Raw genomic sequence first — 26,617 nt, forward strand, 5'->3', positions numbered from 1 at the left:
TCCTCTGGTCTGATGAAACAAAATCTTACTGTTTGGCCATAATGACCATCGTTATGTTTGGAGGAAAAAGGGGGAGGCTTGCAAGCCGAGGAACACCATCCCAACCGTGAAGCACGGGGGTGACAGCATCATGTTGTGGGGGTGCTTTTCTGCAAGAGGGGCTGGTGCACTTCACAAAATAGATGGCACCATGAGGAAGGAAAATTATGTGGATATATTGAAGCAACATCTCAAGACATCAGTCAGGAAGTTAAAGCTTGGTCGCAAACGGGTCTTCCAAATGGACAATGACCCCAAACATACTTCCAAAGTTGTGGCAAAATGGCTTAAGCACAACAACTTCAAGGTATTGGAGTGGCCATTGCAAAGCCCTGACCTCAATCCTATGGAAAATTTGTGCGCAGAAATGAAAAAGCATGTGCAAGCAAAGAGGCCTCCAATACCTCGTCTTTGTTGTCCTTAAGCAATTTTCTCACAACTTTGGAAGTATGCTTGGGGTCATTGTCCATTTGGAAGACCCATTTGCGACCAAGCTTTAACTTCCTGACTAATGTCTTGAGTATCTGGTCAATGTTCTTCAGCTTGCAAGCCTCCCCTTTTTTCCTCCAAACATAACGATGGTCACTATGGCCAAACAGGTAGGCCTTGAAATACATCCACAGGTACAACTCCAATTGACTCAAATTATGTCAATTAGCCTATCAGAATCTTCTAAAGCCATGACATCATTTTCTGGAATTTTCCAAGCTGTTTAAAAGGCACAGTCAACTTAGTGTATGTGAACTTCTGACCCACTGGAATTGTGATACAGATACAATTGTTGGAAAAATGACTTGTGTCATGCACAAAGTAGATGTCCTAAACGACTTGCCAAAACTATAGTTTGTTAACAAGAAATTTGTGGAGTGGTTGAAAAACCTAAGTGTATGTAAACTCACGACTTCAACTGTAAATACGTTTTACCTCTGGTTTTATGTTACGTGTAGCTTATTTGATCGGATATACGTTTTTACAATGATTAGGTTGTTACAAGTGTACTGATATAAGTAGGACACGTGACATACCAGCAACTTTGAGAAAAAACTATTTATATCGGATTTGTGCCTGGTCTCCACTAGTTACCACAGCCACAAAGTCATAAACCTTGCCTATTTCTGGAATTTATTTTCTTACATTTTGATTCTAACCCTAACCACATTGCTAACCTTAAAATATGACCAAAAAACACATTTTTGTTTTCATGAATATTTATGATATAGCCAATTTTGACTTTGTGGCTGTGATAACTAGTGGAGACCGTTGTGCCTGTTGTTCACATGCCTATCTGCACTCTCATTGGCTAGAATGGTCCCATCTTATCTCCTCCAGACTGCCTTCCATTTTTGAACACATTTCTTTTTATTGAAAAGTGGCCACTATAGTATCTGGTCAATATAATGTATAAATGGTGGCATAAATCAACCTTTCCTGAAAAAATCCATCCTATACCTGACAAAACAACCAGGTGTATATGGACAAAAACGATACCAACTGCCACAAGCTATTCCCTAACCTAACGCCAAAATGTAAAGCTTCAAAGAAAGGTTCATTATTCTAAACAAATTCTGCCTAATTAAATGGTTCTGCTGGATGTGGCTGTGAAGCGGCTAATGTAAATTAGACGTGGTGAGAGACTTAAGACTGAGGAGATGGGAGACTTAATTACTGGAGGACGGGCTAATCCATTTCTCACACACACATTCTGTCTCTATCTCTCCTGTCTCCTCTTTTTCCTTATAATCACTCATTATTTATACGCGGTCGTCTCGCTCCTCTTTCTTTTGCATTGCTCTCTTCCATCGCTCTCTCATTTCCCTCTCTCTCGCTCTCTTTTTTCCACTTTCCCACTCTTGCCCTTTCTCTCCCTTGCTCATATGGTCTCCATCTTGTCGATGATGTACAGTTCCTTCAGAACGTATTTACACCTTTTCCACATTTTGTTGTGTTACAGCCAGAATTTAAAATGTATTATATTGATAATTTGTGTCACTGGACTACACACAATACCCCATAATGACAAAGGGGAATTATGTTTTTGGAAATGTTTACAAATTAATTACAAATATCTTGAGTCAATTAGTATTCAACCTCTTTATTATGGAAAGCTTGAGGAGTAAAATGTGCTTAACAAGTCACTTAAGTTGCATGGACTCACTCTGTGTGCAATAGTAGTGTTTAACATGATTTTTGAATGACCACCTCAGTTCTGTAACCCACACACAATTATCTGCAAGGTTCCTCAGTCGAGCAGTGAATTTCAAACACAGATTCAACCACAAAGCCAGGGAGGTTTTCCAATGCCTCACAAAGAAAGGCACTTATTTGTAGATGGGGTAAAATACCTTTAAAAAATGACATTGAATATCCCCGCGTCCTTCCTAAGAGAAAGGAAACCACTCAGGTATTTCATCATGAGGCCAATGGTGACTTTAAAACAGATACGTTTTCTCCTATCGCAGCCATTAAACTCTAAGGATGGATCAACAACATTGTAATTACTCCACAATACTAACCTAAATGACATAGTGAAAAGAAGGAAGACCATAGAGAATAATAAATATTCCAAAACATGCATCCTGTTTGCAATAAGGCACTAAATTAAAAACTGCAAAAAATGTGGCAATGAAATTAACTTTATGTCCTGAATACAAAGCGTTATGTTTGGGGCAAATCCAACACAACACTGAGTAACACTTCATATTTTCAAGCATAGTGGTGGCTGCATCATGTTATGGGTATGCTTGTCATCACCAAGGACTGGGAGTTCTTTTTAAGATAAAAGAAACAGACTAGAGCTAAGCAAAGGATAAATCCTAGAGGAAATCCTGGTTCAGTCTGCTTTTCAACAGACTGGGAGACAAATTCACCTTTCAGTTAGGACAATAACCTAAAACACAAGACCAATATACACTGGAATTACAGTTTTGACTTAAATCGTCTTGAAAATCAAATGGCAAGACTTGAAAATGGCTGTCTAGCAATGATCAACAAATAACTTGACAGAGCTTGAATTATTTTAAAAAGAATCATGTGCAAATATTGTACAATCCAGGTGTGCAAAGCTCCTAGAGACTTACCCAGAAAGACTCACAGCTGTAATCACTGCCAAAAGTCATTCTAACATGTATTGACTAAGGGGTGTGAATAATTACGTAAATTACATATTTCTGTATTTCATTTTTCAATACATTTGCAAACATTTCTAAAAACATATTTTCACTTTGTCATTATGAGGTATCGGTGAGATAAAAAATATCTATTTAACACATTTTGATTTCAGGCTGTAACACAACAAAATGTGGAATAAGTCAAGGGGTATGAATACTTTCTGAAGGCACTGTAGATGCGGGGACATCCTCTGAGTGTCATCTGTCCACAGTGTTGATTAGTGTCATTTGCATGAAGGGCAGGGAGATTATGCAAAAAGGCCTTCTGGTTAATGAAAGCAACATGTCAAACAGAATATTATCAATACATTGACAAGGGTCTAAAAGGCTGGATTTTATATCAGTATTAAACCCCGCAATCTTAGTCACTATGCTGCATACACGGATTTGTTAAGATGCATTTGTTTTACATAGGTGGAATGCAAAGTGCCCTATGTATTCTGCAACCAATCAATACATCGACTAGGGTATAAAAGCCTGGTTTTTATTCCAATATTAAACCTCAAAATCTTAATGACTACCAATCTAAATTTGAGTTGCCAGACTTCATAATCTCACATTCAATCTACAAAGGGGAAGGTAGGGTGAAAGGTACTATCAATCCAGGATACAGGGATTTGCATGATCTGTACATGCAAAGTGCCCTGCCTAAATAATTTACAACCACAAAACTATACCTGGCTTGATGTACATTAAAAAAATCTAAATTCTAGGGGTGAAGGTGAATAAGGACTTTGTGTTAGTAAGTAATCTTATATTTGCTTCTTGCCAGGGAAAATTAGCAGGTTGACTAAGCTCTCTGACATTATGTTCAAATGTTTAGCTCGGAGTAACATATTTCCATTCCGTCGAACCCATTTTTCTTGTGTCGAGGAAGTACATATGGCAGAGTTGGCTTCTACGTGGTGAAAGAAAAGCAGCAGCAGGCCCATCTTGTTTACACACTACGTCCAGCACGTCCATGACGAGCAACGGCGGGCCTTGCATACGGCAAACAGCAGCAATTACAGCCTCTCCTGTCTTGGCCCACGGCACGTAGGCCTCGCATCTCCAGCGGCAACAGATGGCCCCTTTTATTATAGCCCACTGAAACCAGGGGAGCGTTTGCCATGCTAACCGGACCAGCAATCTTTCTACCAGGGTCATGCTCAACCGTATCAGCTGTTATAAATCAGATAGGGTCTGACCCTTCGCTCCTCTGTGTGTCTTCCCGTGTGTGTGTGTGTGTGTGTGTGTGTGTGTTGTGCCATTTAGCGAGGCGGCGACCCCGGAGCCGCGCTTCAGTGGTCCTTCAGCCAAAGAACATGTCACGTCTGCTGCGTAGCCACGCCGGTGTCCGGGTGTCTTCTGCCAAAATGAAGAGAAAAAAAGGCAACCTAGTTTGCCAATACGAAAAGATATTAGATTCCCAGCTGGTGTGAAAGTAATTCTCTCCAATTCAGAGAAGTGGAATGATATCGTATCATTTTGCCCAAGCGCACAAGTTTACCTTTTCAGTTGACAACTCAACCAATGATCAACCTCTGTTCAAGCATATCATTTGAAATGACAGGGAGCGTGTTCACTCAAAAACTCTAATCCATTCTATTGACAAACAGTCAGTGCTGACTTAAACTGTTGTGAATAGTGACAAATAAACATTTTCACAGTAGCAGTTGCATAGATAAAACTGAACATAGCCTAATGAATGGGAATAGTTGCTTTATTTGACATGATTTAATGTGCGTGACAAAACTTCTAGCGATGCCCTTGCTTGCACAACCAATTTCTAGTTTAAAGTAGATCAAATCCAGGCAAATTGAAAAAAGTTAATAAATGCTTGCAAATAATCTCTACAGTTCAGCAACCTAACAATGTAACAAGTCACTTCAATTAAAGCAAACACTAGTTTGTCTGTTCATTTTGTAACAGTGTCTCCAGAGTTCAAATGTAAAAGCATTCTCCCTGGGGTACAATTAAGTTCTTCATTGTAGATACTCTAAGAATGCAGAGTTCTGTCAACATATTCCATCTAGTGTGTGATGAGGTAAGGCTCTGCCATATTGCTCCTGTAGAAACGGGTCAGTTTTGTTTACATCCTCGTATTTAGAAAAAGACAAGCAATTTAAAGCAATTGAGGTGAGGGTCAAAATAGATAGGATTTTGATTAATTGGAGTCCAAAGCTAACCTCGTACAACCATCTGGAAGTCTCGCGAACTTACATTCTGTTTACCTCCACGGATTCAGCGGTAATCAGTCTGGTAATACAAGGCAATCAGTCTGGTAATACAAGGCTAGTCCAAAGTTACTCTGCTGAAGCATGCATATGTCAGTTCTCCAAGTCCTGGCTAGTAAATTATTTATGGCAATTGCATGCTTTTTTTCTCATATGAGTCCAGTGATGTCAGTTAGATGTTTAGGTAAAAAGCAAATCTTTGATTTATGTGTATCTGGGAGTATTGAACATCAAGACATTCAATTTACCATGTCAGATGCACATGCATAGACAAAGTGACATGTTTTCGAACATATGGTTATTGTGTGTGTATATGAAAGAGAGCGAGACTGTGTTTCTGTATGTTTGAGAGCATGTGAAAGAGAGGGAGTACAGTGTGGTGGTCACACTGACAGTTCCACTGTGCGCCCGATGAAAATATATGACACGGGAGGGCAGGTGACAGCTCCTGTCATGCCCACCCGTTCCTGCGCAGATGCTGCCTGTCGCCATGGAAACTATCTCCTCGGCTCAGACATGATTGCGGATCCTCCTCTCCGTCAAACTTTCATCATGGCACATCGGGAGTAGGAAAGAAAATGGAGCATCTATCCAAATACCTTGACAGTGCCAGGGCCTCATAATCCCTCCTCAGTGAAGGGTAAACTCTCAAATCCAGCTAAGATGCGGTTTAGACGTAGTGAGCTTTACAAAGCAGCTCTACGCTTTCATTCACACTAAATTTGTATTTCTCGCATTCCTTCTGTCTTGGCTCTCTTGGTATTTCTTTTTTTCCTCAGAGACAACCCTCACTGGCCAAGCCTCCGCCATCTCTTTGTCTTTATTTCTCTCACTCCTTTCTATGTTTCAAACTAATTGTTTTGTAACTTTCTTTGCATCGACACAGAGCAAGTAATATTTATGCAAGTACTACAATTGGTTGAAATTTGAACTTGGACGGGAAGATAGACAGCCAGAACTAAGTAATTTGGAATGTGATCAAAAATGACTTTGCATATTTCTCTGGGAGCAAGTTACACCAAACTGTTTTCTCATTGCCCCTTGGGTTGTTTGACAAGCTGGCACATTCTGGCACACTCAGTCTCCTCTTCTGGTGAGATCTATGACTCTCTGGCAAATGAACGTTCTGATCCAAATACTCTTTATCAGCATGACTGTGAAAGACGCAATGCTGCCAAGGAAATTAGAAGTAATAATGGAACAGTATTACAAAAGCTCTCCCAGCTAGCACATTTGGTTTCTTGGAAGCTGTGGGAATGTATGCTTTTGGTTTCACATTGGTTGTGGGAACGAAGCCATGCATTTCCCAACCGGTAAAACTGAACATTTTTTAAACGTTCTGAGAACAGAAGTGAAAATGTTGCCTGTTCTGGGAACTTTTATTTTTAGGTTGCAGGGAGGTTCTGAGGATGTTTTACTCTGGTTCGTTGGAGGTTTTCCTGGGAGGTTTTATTAACACAAACAATGGAAATTATAGGTTATTTGGAGGTTTTTGAATAACTTCCTAAAAACTTTAATTGAACATTTCATTAAGACTTTTAATAACACTGCCAGCTCATTTTTAGTTAACTTTGTTGAACCAATCACAGATAGGACACATGGAAATTAATTACCTTAGGCATTAGGCCTAAACATGCCAACACTTTTACATTTTTTTATTGTGACATGGCATCAGTGAGATTTGAACCTATAATCTTCTGTTCTCTATTCATGGAATGTGCCCACTGTGCCACCAGAATGGAGCTAGCACGCCATTAGTTTTTTACGCATTCAAAGCTGTTCATTTTAGTCTATTCAAACAGACCCCATTCAAAGGAACAAAGCACTGATTAAGATCAGGTGTGGCCAATCAGTGGGTGCAGCCAACACACCTGAACACATAAAACAAGATAGAGGATAATAAGAGTTTTGTTGATGCTGTGAATGGCATGTATATTTTTAAATAACATTCTTAGAATGTTCACTGAACGTTAAAGTTGTGGTTTTTATGGAAAGTTTTCTTAATGTTCTCAGAACAATTTGAGAACATGACCTGACCCAATTATCATAGAAATGCAAGTTATAGATCTTTCATTCTCAATGAAAGTAAGTCTAATAAGTGGTAGCACTATTTCTATATTTCCCGTTCTTAAGTTTCTTTTTAGCTTCTTAACAGCTTCTACACACAAGCCATTAGACTCCTGAACAGCTAATCAAATGGCTACCTGGACTATTTGCATTAACTCCCCTCACCCCCATTTTGACGCTGCTGCTACTCTGTTTATTATCTATACATAGTCACTTTACCTCTACATTTTCTTTTTTTTTAACACTTCAGTTTATTTTAGTAAATAAATACTTGAACACTTATGTCTTAAAACCTGTTGGGGATAGGGGGCAGTATTTGCACGGCCGGATAAAAAACCTACCCGATTTAATCTGGTTACTACTCCTGCCCAGTAACTAGAATATGCATACAATTAGTAGATTTGGATAGAAAACACTCTAAAGTTTCTAAAACTGTTTGAATGGTGTCTGTGAGTATAACAGAACTCATATGGCAGGCAAAAACCTGAGAAGATTCCATGCAGGAAGTGGAAATCTGATTTGTGGAATCACCAACACTTTGCCTATGAGACACACCGTGAGTTAGGATTCATATAGCACTTCCTAAGGCTTCCACTAGATGTCAACAGTCTTTACAAAGTGGTTTGAGTCTTCTTTGGTAGAAACTGACCGAAAGAAAGGCTTGGAAAGTTGGTCACAGGGGGAGGGCCATTACTACTATGATGCGGGCGCCCATGGGAACCCTTTTGTTCCGAAACGTTTAGTAAGACAATGCAATCGTCCGCCTTGAAAATTATTGGAGCTCTGGTTGAAAAAGGCCCTAAAGATTTATGTTATACAACATTTGACATGTTTGAACGAACGAACGTAAATATATATTTTTTGCTCTTTTGTGGCAACAAGTCCCGCGCGCTACAGTACATTATGAGTAGCCTTCGGAACGCGCTAACAAGAAGGAGCTATTGGGACATAAATTATTAACTTTTTCGAACAAAACTACATTTGTTGTGGACCTGGGATTCCTGGAAGTGCCTTCTGATGAAGATAATCAAAGGTAAGGGAATATTTACAACAGTATATTTGATTTTAGATGGTTCCAAGATGGCGCTAACATGTATCGCCTAGCCTATTTTTCTGAGCATACCACCTCGTTTATTGCAAAGTGTGATTTCCCAGTAAAGTTATTTTTAAATCTGGCATTGCGGTTGCATTCACGAGATGTTAATCTATAATTCTTTGAATGACAATATTACATTTTAACAATGTTTTCGAATAGTAATTTTGTAAATTGTAGCGCTGTTCACCGGAAGCATTTGAGGGAAAATATTTTCTGAACGTCACGCGCCGATGTAAAATGCTGTTTTTATATATAAATATGAACTTTATCGAACAAAAAATGCATGTATTGTGTAACATGATGTCCTAGGAGTGTCATCTGATGAAGATTGTCAAAGGTTAGTGCTGCATTTAGCTGTGTTTTGGGTATTTGTGATGCATGCTAGTTGCTTTGAAAATGGCAGTGTGATTTTTTTGGCAGGGTACTCTCCTAACATAATCTAATGTTTTGCTTTTGCTGTAAAGCCTTTTTGAAATCGGACAACGTGGTTTGATTCAGGAGAGGTGTATCTATAAAATGGTGTAAAATAGCCATATGTTTGAGAAATTTAAGTCATAGCATTTATGAGGTATTTGTATTTCGCGCGACGCGATTCCACTGGCTGTTGACTAGGGTGGGACGCAAGCGTCCCAGGTTCCCAGAGAGGTTAACTGCATTGTTGGTAAAGGGCTTTTAGTAAGCATTGCACGGTATTCAGCACATGTTGTATTCAGCACATGTGACAAATACAATTTGATTTGATGATTTTTACTTTCGGTTTTGCACACCAGCTTCAAAACAGCTGAAAATACAATATTTGTGATTATGGAAAATATACTGTATTTCACAGCAGTTTAGATGGTACAATGATTCTCTACACAATGACTGCTTGTTTTGTCAGATAAACTGAAATTATTCAAATTTTAGCAACCAGGAAATGGCAGAGCGATTTATGCATACTACATCTTTAAATAGAACCATGAAGAAACGTTATGCTGAAGTACTGAAATTCCCTCAGAAGAACGTTGTTTAACGTTCTCTGAACTATTTGAAAACATTCCCAATGTCAAATCAGTTAGAAAATTTTCTGAAAACTGTTTTCCTTCTCTCATTCCCTCTCTCTTGCCTTCCAGTCTAACAAACCGACACTACCCCCAGCTTTGATTTGGTAAATGCCACTGGGGGGGGGGTAAACACAAAGGATGAGACAGCACCACTAAGTAATCCCACACTGGAAGTCTCCATGCTGTTTGAATTAGGGGCACTCTCTGCCTCCACTCCAACCCAAAGAGCCAGAGTAACCAGGCTTATTTTTATGCCTTTTAAAATGGGACTGCTGGCTCCGATATAGATCTCTGCTTGCAAATCACTTCATCAAATGACGTTGTTCCAGAGCTCCCCCCCACCCCCTCTCCCCCAAAACCCAAAACCCTTTTACCACCAGCCTTAAATCATTCCAGAGGCCCTGGGGCTTGGACAGGCTATAACCGAAAAAATACAAGAGGAAAACACTCGGATATTGTCCAGAGGTCTGGGTAATTGAAAGAATAATTAATTTTAAACTGTGTGTTCTGACCAGTTAAGAGTGGTTGCCATTGGTTTCCTAATCTCGTGAAGCGGTGGTTGTTGAAGGGAGGCAGAGGGGCCACTGATGGTCCTGTATTATTTTGACTAACCACGAAAACTTCAGGCTCCTGGTGAGGGAGTGGGAGAGCAGTGAAGACCATGTTAGAACAGAGCATCCCTCACAATGGACTGGGGCAGAGCTGAAGAGCCAGCCATCCCGCTTCTCTATCTCCTTCTCTCTCCCACCCATCACCAGTCTGCCCCTGCTGGGTCAGCTTAGCCTGCAAATTGATTCCCCGGTCGCTCGGTGAGACAAACGACTGTGTGACAGTCAATAAACTCAGATGGCGATCATACGGGGCCGGTACCAGAAATAACCCTACAAAACATTAGAGAACAAAAAAATCTGGACGAATTATGTTTCACAGGAAATATCTGGGTGTCAGAAATGTCCCGAGCCGTGTGCCTTATAAAGTCAAAGAGGGGTCACTGGATTGACCTCTTGCTTAAGTTTGGGACTTTTAATTAGAAATGTTGTCGTACCCATGTGGGAACTGGGGGAGTGGGCTGAGGCCGGGCACAGCGCAAGGTGGTTCCTGACAGGGCAGTTATACCACCTATATTCTACCATTCAGGTTCACGTAATGTCCTCTGTTTCAGAAACCATGAGCCACACTATCAAAATTCAACATTTACAGCTATGCAGCAAGCCAAATAAATTGAAAGAAGCCATGTTAAAATGAATACCATCTGCTAATAATAATCAAATAGCTTATGATCAAATTGAAGAAGTCAAAAGTAAAATCTATGGAAAATGATGAGTTCTGATCATTCAATGTGCTTTCATGTTCCTTCTTCAATGTGTCCTGAGGCTAAGAACACAAAGTACTGGCAACAGAAATTCATATGTCTACTTGAGGGAAACAAAGACTTTCCTAATTACAATCAAACTAGAACCAATCAAGTGTTCCCATTCACACATTGTTGGATTTTACAGCCAACTAGATAGTTTCTTTGTGGATTAATTCCAAAATAAAGAAATCAGTAGTGTGAAAAAATGCTAATGAAATACTGTAAGTCTCAGAAGGTAAAACAACCTCCCTCTTCCGTTCCCATTTGCCCTTTGTACAAGAGTTATTTTGCCTGGACATGACAGCTTTGTCTCAGGTCAACTTCACGCTCAAACAGCACACCAACTGAAGGGCTTCAGAACATGTTTATTTTCATCCTCTCTCTCTCTTCCTCCTATTCTCTCTCTCTCTCTAGGTGGCCTCCTCCAGTATGTCTTGGCCTCTCGCTTGGGGGACGACCCAGTCTGACAACACATTTTAACATATGAACTAGCCAATTATCATATTAAAGCTGAATTAAAGCCACATCGAATTAAAGTTCACAGTACTCGCAAATTTCATATTGGATATATTGATTACTTGGTGGTGGTTCAGTTAAGGGCGCTAGCCAGGGAGCACTTATAGCTGCAATATGTAACTTTTTGGGCGATCTAAACAAATTCACATAGAAATGTGAGTTATAGATCTGTCATTCTCATTGAAAGCAAGTCTAAGAAGTGGTAGATTTGGTCTATGTGCGCTATTTCTACGCTTCCCATTCTTAAGTTTAGTTTTTGTGTCTTTTACTTTCGGTTTTGTACACCAGCTTCAAACAACAATATTTTTGGTTATGGAAAATATATTTCACAGCGGTTTAGATGGTAGTGATTCTCTACACTATACTTGCTTGTTTTGTCACATAAAATTAAATTAGGCAAACTATTCCCATTTTAGCAACCAGGAAATGTCGGAGCAATTTTGGCATAGTGCACCTTTAATTAGTTACATATTTGAAATAACAATGAAGCACTCAAGTACATAATAAGGTTATCTGTATGCCAAGTGGAGTTGCCTCTGCTGACGTTGGCCTTAACTTTCCATTGCTATTTGGTGGGGAGGTGCCCAACTTAGTGTGTGTGTGAGAGAGAGTTTTCAGGAACATGTTCTGTCAGCATTTCCTGGACGCATTTCCTCTACTTCTCTCCTAAACTTTAGTGCCTGTGTGGCCTCAGCTGCAGCAAGGTGATGCCAGCGAGGCTCCTCACACCTGCAGACACAGTGCCAGACGCAGCATCTCTTAAATGGGAAGATGTGGTGAGATGTCGTTTCAGAATGTGCACACAGGGTGTTCTCCTGCTGCCATATGGATAGCACCACTGCCACACACGGAGCCAAAAGCAGAGGAGTGGACTAGTTATGATTCATATTTGACCTAGATAGTTTGTGTGTATGCATTGATTGGTAGGCTACGTGTGCCTTTAAAAAAAAAATGTATGTAGTTCTTTTCTTGAGCTGTTCTCGTCTATTAATGTTCTGTATTATGTCATGTTTCATGTGGACCCCAGGAAGAGTAGCTGCTGCTTTTGCAACAGCTAATGTGGATCTTAATAAAATACCAAAAATACCAAATACCATCCATAGCCCTGCAAAGCAGGGAATACCATTCTACTTCCTTTCAACACTATTGTACTTCAACACTTGCCGTCTCTCTGACAGCAGGACTACATCGTCTAACTATTTGCACTCTATCTGTATATCTTTATCTCTCACCATCCTGTTTCGTCCATTATATCTTTGACAGACCCATCACTTTGCTTGTGCACATGCTCTCTTTTTCACTCTAACTCACTCTCCGTTTTTTTTACCTGCCAGGATTCATTGTCCCCCACAATGAAATCGGGGAGGGGACTGTGGATTTGTCTCCGTCCGTTGGTACGTTAGACACACGCGACATCTCTCACAGCACTGGCCCAATTTGGACGAAACTTGGGTGAATGATACGGCTTGCCACAGAGATCGTTCGTGGAGGACGAGATGTTTACTGTTGCCTTGTTTTAATTTTAATTTCTCCAAAACAGCTGATCCCTGGGTGGAATTTAAAAGTGGAGAGTGAGAAATGCGTTGTGTTTGTTGTATACATTGTCACGCTGTCTGTTAAATGTGTGTTAACAGACGTCTGTTTTCTCTCCCTCACTGAGTTGTGTGTTAATTGTCGTTGTGGCAAGTTGACAGCATTTTGAATACTCGATCTGCCAGGGCAATGCATTAATTAGGCTTTTGGTTACATTTTCCATCTAGGTCCATATGTGTGACTCACTAGGTCAACAAAACATAAGCTCAAATAATATCATTCAATCTATTGGACTTAGACTGTACATGTGCAAGTAGGCCTAATTCTGGTAATTGGGACGTCATGTGTCGACATAATTAGTAAGTTTACAGGTCAATTCAAAATAATTAAAAGAGTGGTTGGAAATGAAAACAGCATACACATGGGGGTCTTAAAATAAGGCCCAACTGGGAATGACTGCTCGCTACAGCTTCATGAAATAATGGAATTAAAATACCATTACTGCCAACAGCAATTATTCAGGCCACTTATTTTCACACATTAAACATATGACTTTAATGCGCGGTCATAAAAATTTACTAGCTGGGTTTGTGACTGATGGGGAGCTATTTTCTCATGTCTTTGGCATGAAAAAAAAACATGTCAACATGTACGTGTCTGTATGCAATTGTACAAACAAACAAAAAAACATTTCATATCAAGATGAGAACAAGGAACAGTCACCCAGATAATGGCAGAGGGTGTCCAGAAGACTTCAGGTAGAAAAAGGATAAAGGTCAGATGGACAGAGATTAGACAGGGAGCTCACCTCGGGCACTCTGGCTGATGACACTGATGAGGTCATCATACTGGACCGGTCCATTCTGCTCATTGAAGACCTTGTCTGCTGTGGTGATGTTGTCCAGCTGCAGCTGCGTGTACAACCCCTCGGCCGTAAAGTAGTACGGCCGGTCGTCGTTCTTGTTGTCGCTGAACATGAGCATGGCGTGTCTGTGCCAGCCAAAATGCCGATGCAAGCGCACCCCAAACTCGCCCAGCTTCTTGTGCGTGGGGCCCGTGTTGGTGATGGACGTGTACAAGTGGAAGCCGATGGCCGCTGCCCCGGCCGTCACCATGGGAACGTCCCAGTGGGTAGTGAAGCGGCCCACGGGAGACGAAGCGTAGTCGCAGCCAGGGCCGATGAAGGCCCATGGGTCGTAGGAGAACTTAAAGTCCACGGCCACCAATGGCGCCACTGAGTCGGAGCAGACGCCGTCCTTGTTTTCGCTGCTGTCGTAGACTATTCGAAGGCGGTGGCCCGGTAGCAGGGTGGGGTCATCATTGACTCGCTCCAGAGCCCTCATCAGAGCGGGCCCCACGCGAGGCCAGGCCCACGGGTATTCAGTGTTGCTCAATGGCAGAATAGCGGCCAGTGTCACATTCTGGGCTTCCAAAAGTCCATTGAAAGACAGCTCGAGTTGGAGCGGTTCGGTCCTGAGGAGCGGGAAAACCAGAAACAGCAGAAAAAAACCCAGTTGTCCCTGCCACCACCAGGTTCTCGTCCTCTGCATTGCTGGGTTGGACTCAGGCATCACCATCAACCACAGTGGAGCTGGCAGAAGAAAAGAAACACAGTGCATGAGGTGGCCTGTGAATAATGAGTTATAACATGACACCAACCCAACTCCCAGAGGCATGTGGCCTTTATTTTGAATGATTCTTTGATTCAGTTCAATTCTGTAGCAGGATTTTTAATAACCACTAGATAAGACTACCAAAGTAGTGTTGCATTTATTCTATGTCAAATATCATGGAATTTGGATGGATGGCGATTGACAGAATAAGGGTTTAAAAAAGGTGGTGGTGGGGGATAAGGGAAGCATCATGGTATTAACAGGTTCTAATCTACTTATTTGGTGTGTGTGGATAAGACACATGATATGATAAAGTCTAGCATTTGACTGCTTTGTTAGTGAGGATGGCTAGACCTGCCACTGTATACTTAACTTGAAATAGCTTATATAGCAATTGCATAACAGTCAGTTTCTTACTTGAGACACCAAATAATGTAGTATAACCCCGTAGCCAACCTGTGACTAGTTAAAAAGATTCACTACCATGCCATTGCGTGTGTGAAGCCAAAACGAACCCAGCTGTCAGTGCGTGCTCATCTTTGCAGCCAAATAGACTAGCTACTCGAAGTGTTAATATCAGATAGCTTATTGTAGGGATCATCAACTAGATTCAGCCGATTTTTTTCTTGAGAAGATGGTCACGGGGTTCGAACTTAATTACAAATAATTTGTGGACTGCAAATTGACCGCAATAAGCCCAAACAGATATACAATTTGGCTAAAACAAGCATTTCAAACCGTGCTTACATTTGTATAAGATCACACCTCTCTCTATTGTGCGTGCGTACTTCGGAAGAGATTTCCAAAATTAAAATCACTTCGAACTGATTTGCTGGTGTTTTTAACAGTCTTTTATGTCCCCTTTCTTCCCCCAAAAAATCTTGGGGGGCCAAATAAAAATCACCAGTAGGGATGGCAGTTGGGGAACCCTGGACTATTGCGTGAAACGTTCCGTGATTGGCCTAAATTGAATTCAAATAAAATGTTACCTTAATGTCGATGGTTATTTCTCGCCATTCTTTGTATCTCTTCCACAAGTCGCACAGATGTTCTTGGTTGACTGTCTCCCGGCTGTCCTGTCAATGGAAGATGCGAGGCTGTAAACACATTGCGCCTGACGCGAGGAACATTTTGTTGCGCACCACTCCTACTAGAGTACAAATCCTTGATCTCCTGACTCTTTCCTACAATTTAGTTTGAACAGTAGATTTGAACTGTTGTTTTCTTGAAATGGCCTACTTTTTTTTAACGCAGAAAACCATTTATATAAAAAAAGAGCTCTCTAGGTATGCCAGGAGTGTCTACCAAGTAGGCTATAGGCTAAGCTAAATTGGCAACACTAGGCCTATAGGAAAATTCTCTAAACTCTGTCTGGTATTTGGGATCATATATAACACAAAAGTTAGGTGAATATCTGCAGTAGGCGACTGAATTATTGCATAATGTATATCACTTTTGTTGTTTTGAAGAATGAAAAAAAAAAAAACGGCTAATTATTTCAATCTGAAGCCGCTGCTTCTTAGCCTAAATTCCAACACATGTTTTGCTGGTGCTGTGAAGGCAGCGATTTTACTCGTCTCTTGTTGATTCCACTAATGCTAAAAGTTAAAATAGCAGCTAAACATCCAAAGTTCTCGAAGCCGACCGATAAACCGAAGTGTCATTCTTAGCGTTGCGTGCGGTGGTTTCCTCTCTGCGCACATCGCCAACATTCACCTCAACTCAGTCATACAGCAACACACACGGATCTCTCGCTCTGATGAATAAGCGCTGGGGAGCTCCGGGCACAACGGTAACCAGTCTGTGTGCGCTGCAGTGTGATAGGCTATATTTGCTTTTGTGCACAGGGCTGGGAAGGGTGAGGCATATACCATTACATTACCATGTGTCATCAATAACAAGATATGTGCGCCTAAGGGATGGATGGGGAGCTGTGTCATTGCAGTGACATTTATGCCAAAACATGATGTTGTTTGAGTGTGTGTGTGTGTGCATAAGAAATGTATGCATTGTCAGTGTGTGTGTTCCCAAATGCATGTACTGTAATAGTTAGAATATCAGGGCTGGTGGTCTGATTTCCAGATACATGCTTAATTGGGTGAGCTTGTTCGAGGTGCACATCTGAAACCATTGTTCCTCAAACTGAGCAAGCAAGCTCAGATAGACATTTGGCAAAAAATACACTAAGGTTAACTGTGATTGCATACGGTAATCCAGTCACTCCTATTATGACTGGATAGCAATGTAGGTTAATGTTCGTGACTTCTGCTAATGGACTCAGAGCAACAAAATGTATTTAACAATTGCCTACTACGGACTGTCGCTAAACTAGATTCTGAATAATTTCTGCCCATCGCACGCTTCTCTTCCTTTTCATGGTTCCACGTTTTTTCCCACCTCTTCCACTCAACTAAAGCATACTATTTTTGTAAAAGTCCATTAAGCTTTTATTGCCACTTAGTCCTTCTCCCCTCAATAGTCTTCACTGCACTTTAATTTCACCTAAGCCCTATCTCGTGTCTTGCGTCACTTGCAAGCGTGTTCTGCTCGCTTAACTTCCAGCTCAATAGAGGGAAAACAAGCGCTCGCTTGCTTCCCGGACGCCGGGAGGCGGAAGAACGTGTGTATGCAAAGTGCCAAGCGGAGGTGAAGCTTCCCGAGTCATGACCACTCGTAAATCATCCGCGGGACGCATGCTGCCTTTACCTCCAACAGAGGAGTGAGTTCATTCACCATGCTCCTCTTACCCCGACATGTGTTTTTTCTTGGCTAATGTACAACCCTCCTCCACTACTGTCCACCCACCTAACCCATTCTCTCCCCTTTGGCTCCCTCATCCTTCTGCCAAAGCAGCACTCCAAAAGGCTGCAGGATACAGTTTACAAAACAGGATGTGGCACAGTTGTGCACTCCCTCTCTCCCCTGTGCTGGTGTCCGTCCCCCCCCACACACACACACTCTTCCACCCCCTCCCTCTTCCACTAGGCCTGTGCACTCAGGTTATTGGTCATCACACTGCTCTGACAATTAAACACACGCTTCCCTCTTCCCTACCCACACTATTAACTGGCGGAAGACAGAATACCTCCGGATAAAATAGCATTAGATCAGTAGTCTCTTATGTAGCTATCTTACACATGAGCATACAAACATAAGACTACAAAACCTCCACAATTCCTTCATGTGGTGTTTTGCTTTCCTCCAGCTCTTGATGACTCTTTCCCTGCACTCCCACTAGCATTTTCTTCCCAGCGCGTTGCATGTGATGATGCCTAACCTCTCTGTGTCCTTTTCCCCTTCTCTCTGGTCTCTGTCCCTTTGAACCTGCCGAATCACACTGTTCCAAAGCTGCTAATGGTCTCACTGAGTAAAATAGAGAGCCGAATACCACGGTGGTGACAGATATTGATGTGTGTGGACACGCACACACATTTGCGGGTCTGTGTGGGTGTGGGAGAGTGCCTTGATCTTACTAGTTACCACTTGCCTCCATGGTTCTGACATGATGCAGCTTCACTAATGATGGTTTGCATCACCGTGTGTGTGTTTGCCTGTGAGTGTGTAAGCTACAGTCTAGTAAAAAGCATCACCCCACCCCCAAAAAAAGCTATGTGTAGAAGTGATGACTAACAGAGAGTTATCTGTATTTTAAAAAAATGTAAAGGTTGGACACTATGCGACCAAATCAAATGTATTTATATAGCCCTTCTTACATCGGCTGATATCTCAAAGTGCTGTACAGAAACCCAGCCTTAAACCCCAAACAGCAAGTAATGCAGGTGTAGAAGCACGGTGGCTAGGAAAAACTCCCTAGAAATGCCAAAACCTAGGAAGAAACCTAGAGAGGAACCAGGCTATGAGGGGTGGCCAGTCCTCTTCTGGCTGTGCCTGCATAATCCTAACCAACGTCACTTAAATTATTGGTAGTAATATAAACTACATGACCAAAAGTATGTGGACACCTGCTCGTCGAACATCTCATTCCAAAATCATGGGCATTAATATGGAGTTCGTCCCCCCTTTGCTGCTATAACAGCCTCAACTCTTTTGGTAAGGCTTTCAATTAGATGTTGGAACATTGTTGTGGGGACTTGTTTCCATTCAGCCACAAGAACATTAGTGAGGTCGGGCACTGATGTTGGGCGATTAGGCCTGGCTCACAGTCGGTGTCCCAATTCATCCCAAAGGTGTTCCATGGGGTTGAGGTCAGGGCCCTGTGCAGGCCAGTCAAGTTCATCCACACCAATCTCAACAAACCATTTCTGTGTGGACCTCGCTTTTTGCACGCGGGCATTGTCCGGGAATGGGCCTTCCCCAAACTGTTGCCACAAAGTTGGAAGCACAGAATCGTCTATAATGTCATTGTGTGGTGTAGCATTAAGATTTCCCTTCACTGGAACTAAGGGGTCTAGCCCGAACCATGAAAAACATCCTCAGTCCAATATTCCTCCTCCACCAAACTTTACAGTTGGAACTGTGAATTGGGGCAGGTAGCGTTCTTCTGGCATCCGCCAAACCCAGATTTATGGTGAAGCGTGATTCCTCAATCCAGAGAACGCGTTTCCACTGCTCCAGAGTCCAATGGCGGCGAGCTTTACCCCACTCCAGCCGATGCTTGGCATTGCACATGGTGATTTTAGGCTTGTGTGCAGCTGCTTAGCCATGAAAACCCATTTCATGAAGCTCCCGACGAACAGTTCTTGTGCTGACGTTGCTTCGAGAGGCAATTTGGAACTCAGTATTTATTTAACTAGGCAAGTCAGTTAATAACAAAATTCTTATTTACAATGACGGCCTACCAAAAGGCCTCCTGCGGAGGCTGGGGCTGGGATTAAAAATATAGCACAAAACACACATAATGACATGAGAGACACCACAACACTACATAAAGAGAGACCTAAGATGACAACACAGCATGGCAGCAACACATGACAACACAGCATGGCAGCAACACATGACAACACAGCATGGCAGCAACACATGACAACACAGCATGGCAGCAACACATGACAACACAGCATGGTAGCAACACGACATGGCAGCAGCACAACATGGTACAAACATTATTGGGCACAGACAACAGCACAAAGGCAGGAAGGTAGAGACAACAATACATCATGCAAAGCAGCCACAACTGTCCGTACGTGTGTCCATGATTGAGTCTGAATGAAGAGATTGAGATAACTGTCCAGTTTGAGTGTTTTTTGCAGCTCGTTCCAGTCACTAGCTCCAGCGAACTGAAAATTAGGAGCGACCCAGGCATGTGTGTGCTTTGGGGACCTTTAACAGAATGTGACTGGCAGAACGGGTGTTGTATGTGGAGGATGAGGGCTGCAGTAGATATCTCAGATAAGGGGGAGTGAGGCCTAACAGGGTTTTATAAATAAGCATCAACCAGTGGGTCTTGCGACAGGTATACAGAGATGACCAGTTTACAGAGGTGCATAGAGTGCAGTGATGTGTCCTATAAGGAGCATTACATCTCCATAATAGCATGGGTAGGATGGTCATCTGAATCAGGGTTAGTTTGGCAGCTGAGGTGAAAGAGGAGCAATTACAATAGAGGAAGTCTAGATTTAACCTTAGCCAGAAGCTTAGATATGTGCTGAAGGAAGGACAGTGTACCGTCTAGCCATAATCCCAAGTAATTGTATGAGGTGACTACCTCAAGCTCTAAACCCTCAGAGGTAGTAATAACACCTGTGGGAAGAGGGGCATTCTTCTTACCAAATCACATGGCCTTTGTTTTGGAGGTGTTCAGAACAAGGTTAAGGGCAGAGAAACCTTGTTGGACACTAAAGCTTTGTTGTAGAGCGTTTAACACAAAATCCAGGGAGGGGCTAACTGAGTATAAGACTGTATCTGCATATAAATGGCTGAGAGAGCTTTATACTGTTGTTGATGTAAATTGAGAAGAGCGTGGGGCCTAGGACTGAGCCTTGGGGTAGTCCCTTGGTGAGAGGCAGTGGCTGAGACAGCAGATGTTCTGACTTTATGTACTGCACTCTTTGAGAGAGGTAGTTAGCAAACCAGGCCAAAGACCCCTCAGAGACACCAATAACCGACCCAGGCAATCAATAGCCGGCCCATAAGAATGGAATGGTCTACCGTACCAAAAGCTTTGGCCAAGGCAATAAAAATAGCATCACAACATTGCTTAGAATCAAGAGCAATTGTGACATCATTTATGACCTTTGAGGTTGCAGTGACACATCCATAACCTGAGCAGAAACCAGATTGCATACTAGAGATAATACTATAGACATCAAGAAAGCAAGTCAGTTGATGTGAGTTGTAACCAAACACAGAAAATGTATACGCGCTACGCGCTTTAGCACTCGGTGGTCCCGTTCTGAGCTTGTGTGGCCTACCACTTCGTGGCTGAGCCGCTGTTACTCCTGGACGTTTCCACTTCACAATAACAGCTCTTACAGTTGACCAGGCAGCTCTAGCAGGGCAGAAATTTGACGAACTGGCTTGTTTGAAAGGTGGCATCCTATGACGGTGCCACAATGAAAGTCACTGAGCTCTTCAGTAAGGCCATTCTACAGCCAATGTTTGTTATGGAGATTGCATGGCTGTCTGTGGAGATTGCATGGCTCAATTTTATACACCTGTCAGCAACGGGTGTGGTTGAAATAGCCCGAATCCACTAATTTGAAGGGTTGTCCACATACTTTGGTTTGTGTGTGTATACAGTCCATTTGGTAAGTATTTGGACTCCTTTACTTTTTCCACATTGTTACGTTACAGCCTTAAATAGTTTTTTTTCCCACCTCATCAAGCTACACACAATACCCCATAATGACAAAGCAAAAAGAGGGCTATAGAAATGTTTATATATATCGTTTTTTACAATTATCACATATACATAAGTATTCAGACCCTTACTCAGTACTTTGCTGAAGCACCTTTGGCAGCGATTACAGCCTCGAGTATTCTTTCGGTATGAAGTTACAAGTTTGGCACACCTGTATTTGGGGAGTTTCAGCTCATTATATTTTTGTTCAGTGAGATATGTGTGTGTATTGAATTTTTTTATTTGTATGGAGTAAGCTATTGTGTTCACTGTTTCCAGTAATCAATAAATACTACTGCACAAAATTCTAAAATCACCCCATCAGTGTCATACCATGTACAATATATGAACTGTCTAATTGTTATGTTTTACCATATTGCAGACATGAAGAGATGCAGAGAATGGAGTTGGGTTACTTCTAAGTAACTTTGGGTTACTGTTAAAGCTCGTTGCATGCGTCACAGTCGAAACAGTTTCCGCATATATTGTGACGAAATGTTTAGACTTTTTTGTTTGGGGTTCGGCAGGTAATTTTTTGGGGTGGTTGTTAAAGAACACTATTTTTTTCTTGAGGCAAGTTGATGTTCAGTAGCCAAAGTCTACGGCCCCTTGTCTGTGGTTGGTCAACAATACTACTCCTAGTAGGATTGTGAACTATGGAGGGGATTCTATGAAATATTTGTTGTCATTCAATGAGAGACTAGTTTTAATGCAAAATTTCTCACTTGAGAAATACTGCACGACTAAGACCACCTCTGCAAAAATGTTAAAATCAATTACATATTTCTTGATTTATATTGGATTAAAGCAAACTATTGTCTATACTGGATATGTTGTTGCTACAGCGTCTCAAACTATATTGCTGTTTTTCAAGCAAAGTTTTTTTAGAGAGTATGCGAGGCGAAGACACTCGCGTCGACTTGCCCTGCTAGGAGAAAAACTGACCTAATATACGCGTGCGCCTTTAGTCATCATCTTCGACATTGTGACCTTCCATTATAGAGCTTTGCTTTGATGTGAGTTCATTTGTTATTAAAACATTTTTATTTAACCGATGTGAATTTAGGCCTATACATTCATATCAGTTGTGTTCATACATTGTATTCACCTTATTTCTATTTTGGATAGTGTTTGTGCGCCAATGGAAAGTCTACAAAACACTGATAAAACTGCTTCCAATTTTGATCATCATGATTTAGTGATGGCAAAGAAAAACGTATTGATCTACTGGGATTTTTGAAAGACAAACTAACTTGGACTTAAGAGATAACTATGGTTGTGGTTTTCTTGCAGGCAGTAGTGTTATTTTGATGAATACATTTGCCATTTTGGTGGTATAGTTTAGATTAATGCATTTACATTTTGAAAAAAAATGTACTGTTTTGGAAAGGGCCACAGAGTTCTGTGTCTTGTGAACTCGGTTTTGAAAATCAACAACATTGTTCCAAAAAAAGGTTTGTACGTGATTGAGAGAAGCTGTAATAGATGCATCACATAAATGGAAAAAAAAAGAGGAGTCCGCACAAAACCTATACAGAGAAGTGTGGGGACTAGCCTATGGCCTCAATTAATGCTAGGGAATGTACTACACACACACAGGTTTCCCCTTGGAAACCATCTTGGCGTTAGCTGAAAATGGAAGTTGACAAACCACACTCAGCTCTTTTTTGGTAAAGACCATATGTAGCAGGACCTTTCACATTCCCATACATTAAAACACCCCCACCCCATTGAGCCAGTGCAAGAAAATTACAACAAATTAGGTACAAAACACTGTGATCGTCACAAATAGTAACTATGTATATGTCGTACACTGGCTCAGGATGCAAAAAGTCAGTTACAGCAGCTACAGACTTTTTTACAGACTTTTTCAGACCCTTTGCCCTCAGGAGGCCGTAGCCCACACGAGGCTCGTTAGAAGGCATCACAGCTGACAAGCTCAAATGAATGACTCATTTCTGATTACAGTTAGCCCATGAGAGGGAGCGCAGGAAACCGCCATGCTATGAGGATGAGGATGTGCAGCTGTAACCATGGGTAATCACAGCAGTGCAAGTTCCTGGTAGCAGCTGGAATTGTTGAGTTTGAGAGAGGGCAGCCAATTGCACAAGGCTCTGATCACCTTCCAGAGGGCACGGAGACAAGTGTGGACAAGAAACAGCGAGGCAAGAAGACAAGTCGAGGAGTGATAGATAGATAGCGAGGCCGCCACAGTCGAGCTGCTACTGCATGAGTGAGACAACGGAGTCACAGTTGAAACACCACTAGGCACAAACTGGTTGAATCAATGTTTTTTCCCAGGTTCCTTTCAGAACATTACAGCACAATCTTATTCCATTGTCAATTCAATTCAGCATACTCTGTTACCATACGTATAATTTCAATTTTCTTTACTTTTAAAAGCCATGGTAGTTAAAATTATTATATATTTTTTAAATCACACATACATACCAAACCAACAGATAACAAAAGGGGCACAGGAAGTGATGCAGCCCAGGAAGCACACGTCCATTTTCTCAATATCTCTAGTTCAGCTTAACCAAACTCCATTAGCCATGTGCTCTCACCAAACAAAGCCATAACACACTCTGGCCAAACCTGGGCTCCACCATGCCTCTGGACTGCATTCACTTCCTATGGGCATCTGCTTGGCACACACAAACAGGGGGTTTAAATACAGATGCATTAATCAACTAATAAAAAGGCTTCTTTCATAAACATGCAATAAATCACACCTGTGACAATATGATCAAAGCATTATTCGTTAGACCATTACTTAAACACTTATTAGGATGCGTGCCCAGTTAAAGGATGCAACCAATCAAAGACAGAGTTAATTGGTTACCCTTTAATCAGTTTAGAAAAACATCAAACAGACACCAGACATGGTTTTGATTTAACCTAGTTTCAAAAAGAAACATTTTCATCATTAAATTCCTAATTGGTCAAAATGAAAACTTTCGTACTGTGCACAGTAGGTGCTCAGTGCTGTAGGTTGGTGATCTTTGAATGCAGCAGGTATTCATTCTTAAAGTCATTACTTAATGTATCGAGTTTATATACCAATTCTGGGGTCAATTTGACTAATGGTTTATGTTAAGATTTGTGAAATATTTTCACAATATTTTACATTGTTCGCCTGCATAATTAAAATCGAACATTAATATGCATGAGACAAAGTCTAGTTGATCATTAGTTAGTGCTCTAGTATCCTATGGTGCCAATGACATCTATAGTGCCACCAACTCGTCTGGTGCAGCCATCTAAGGCTGCAGTGACTTAATATTCACACAGCTTCTAAGGAAATGTACATGAAGTTTACATACCAAATTTCATGGCCCCATGTCCATCTGTTCAGTTCTTATAGCCCTGGTGTGACACGGTGCCATCTAGTGGTGTAGCATTGCCGACGTTGAATGCAAAAATGAATCATTCTTAAATTGATTAGAGGCTAATTCATTGTGTCTGTATTCCAAATCTAGAGTCAATCTGTGTGGTTCATGAGGAGAAGTATTTTTAGCAGTAGCATATGTGCTAACGTGCATCCATAGGTACAGTGTGGCCATATTTGAATGCAGCAACAATTTTTTCTCAAAACCATTAAAGACTTGAGTGAATCTGATGTATGGTTCATAAGAAGATAATTGCAAATGGTTTTGAGCATTGGTGTTACATAGTCAAACATATTAAATGTTAATAGTTTGCTTTTTTTCATATCAATGCCAAACTTAACATGGTTCATCATGGTATTGGCTTTGAAGACCCAAGAAAGATTCATGTTGATAGGCCACTGTGGAGTGGATTTACGAAGGCTTTAAATGGACACCGTGCTTCTACACCTGCATTGCTTGCTGTTTGGGATTTTAGGCTGGGTTTCTGTATAGCACTTTGACATCGGCTGATGTAAAAAGGGATTAATAAATACATTTGATTGATTGATTGATTGATTGAAACATAAAATCTGATTTCCTGATATATCAATAACTCAGCCATCTCTTAAGCAATCCCTTAACTTTTCTGAAACTAAGTTTATAGATCTACCATGGGTGTTAAAAACCCTCTCTCATTAATCCTCTCTCTGACCCTGGACGAGACACAACATTTGTAGCCTTTTACTGCTGAGGTAGGCTACCTTCCCCCGCCTCAGCCTGACTCTATTATTCAGGCATAGGGCACTTCACACCTGTGTGCAAGGGTCCAGTTTGCCAGGTAACTCAGTCAGCTGACCAGGGCCAGCCAATCACAGGCTCTACCTTCTGGAGGTAACAGACTTCCCCAACCCTGTGTTAGTGCATCACTGAACATGTAAGTGGACTTTGTTAGGGTTCGTGTGCATTTGATCTGTATACATGTTATAAGCTGCTACTGCTTTGTCAGTATATGCTTATGAACTCAGCAAAAAAAGAAACGCCCTCTCACTGTCAACTGCGTTTATTTTCAGCAAACTTTACATGTGTAAATATTTGTATCAACATAACAAGATTCAACAATTGAGACATAAACTGAACAAGTTCCACAGACATGTGACTAACAGAAATGGAATAATGTGTCCCTGAACAAAGGGGGGGGGGTCAAAATCAAAAGTAACAGTCAGTATCTGTGTGTGGCCACCAGCTGCATCCTCATGGACTGCACCAGATTTGCCAGTTCTTGCTGTGAGATGTTACCCCACTCGTCCACCAAGGCACCTGTAAGTTCCCAGACATTTCTGGGGGGAATGGCCCTAGCCCTCACCCTCCGATCCAACAGGTCCCAGACGTGCTCAATGGGATTGAGATCCGGGCTCTTCGCTGGCCATGGCAGAACACTGACATTCCTGTCTTGCAGGAAATCACACACAGAACAAGCAGTATGACTGGTGGCATTGTCATGCTGGAGGGTCATGTCAGGATGAGTAAGCAGGAAGGGTACCACATGAGGGAGGAGGATGTCTTCCCTGTAACGCACAGCGTTGAGATTGCCTGCAATGACAACAAGCTCAATCCAATGATGTTGGTGACACACCGACCCAGACCATGACGGACCCTCCACCTCCAAATCAATCCCACTCCAGAGTACAGGCCCAGGGGGAATGCTCATTCCTTCAACAATAAACGCGAATCCGACCATCACCCCTGGTGAGACAAAACTACGACTCGTCAGTGAAGAGCACTTTTCGCCAGTCCTGTCTGGAC

At 41.7% G+C, this 26,617-nt stretch overlaps 1 protein-coding gene across 1 annotated transcript in view; it reads right to left on the reverse strand.

The window, feature by feature from the left end:
* The window catches only part of LOC106569878 (atrial natriuretic peptide receptor 1), a 119,721-nt gene extending 103,235 nt beyond the window's left edge, over nt 1–16,486 (reverse strand). Inside the window, exons 1-3 of the mRNA XM_014141587.2 lie at nt 16,361–16,486; nt 15,634–15,720; nt 13,840–14,622 (exon numbers count right to left, since the gene is read on the reverse strand). Of these exons, the coding sequence (XP_013997062.1) occupies nt 13,840–14,608 (769 nt within the window). The 5' untranslated portion in view covers nt 14,609–14,622; nt 15,634–15,720; nt 16,361–16,486. The remainder of the gene's footprint in view (nt 1–13,839; nt 14,623–15,633; nt 15,721–16,360) is intronic.
* Nucleotides 16,487–26,617: the final 10,131 nt, after the last annotated feature.

The sequence above is a fragment of the Salmo salar genome, chromosome ssa14 (genome assembly GCF_905237065.1).
Source record: "Salmo salar chromosome ssa14, Ssal_v3.1, whole genome shotgun sequence".
NCBI classification, from domain to species: Eukaryota; Metazoa; Chordata; class Actinopteri; order Salmoniformes; family Salmonidae; genus Salmo; species Salmo salar.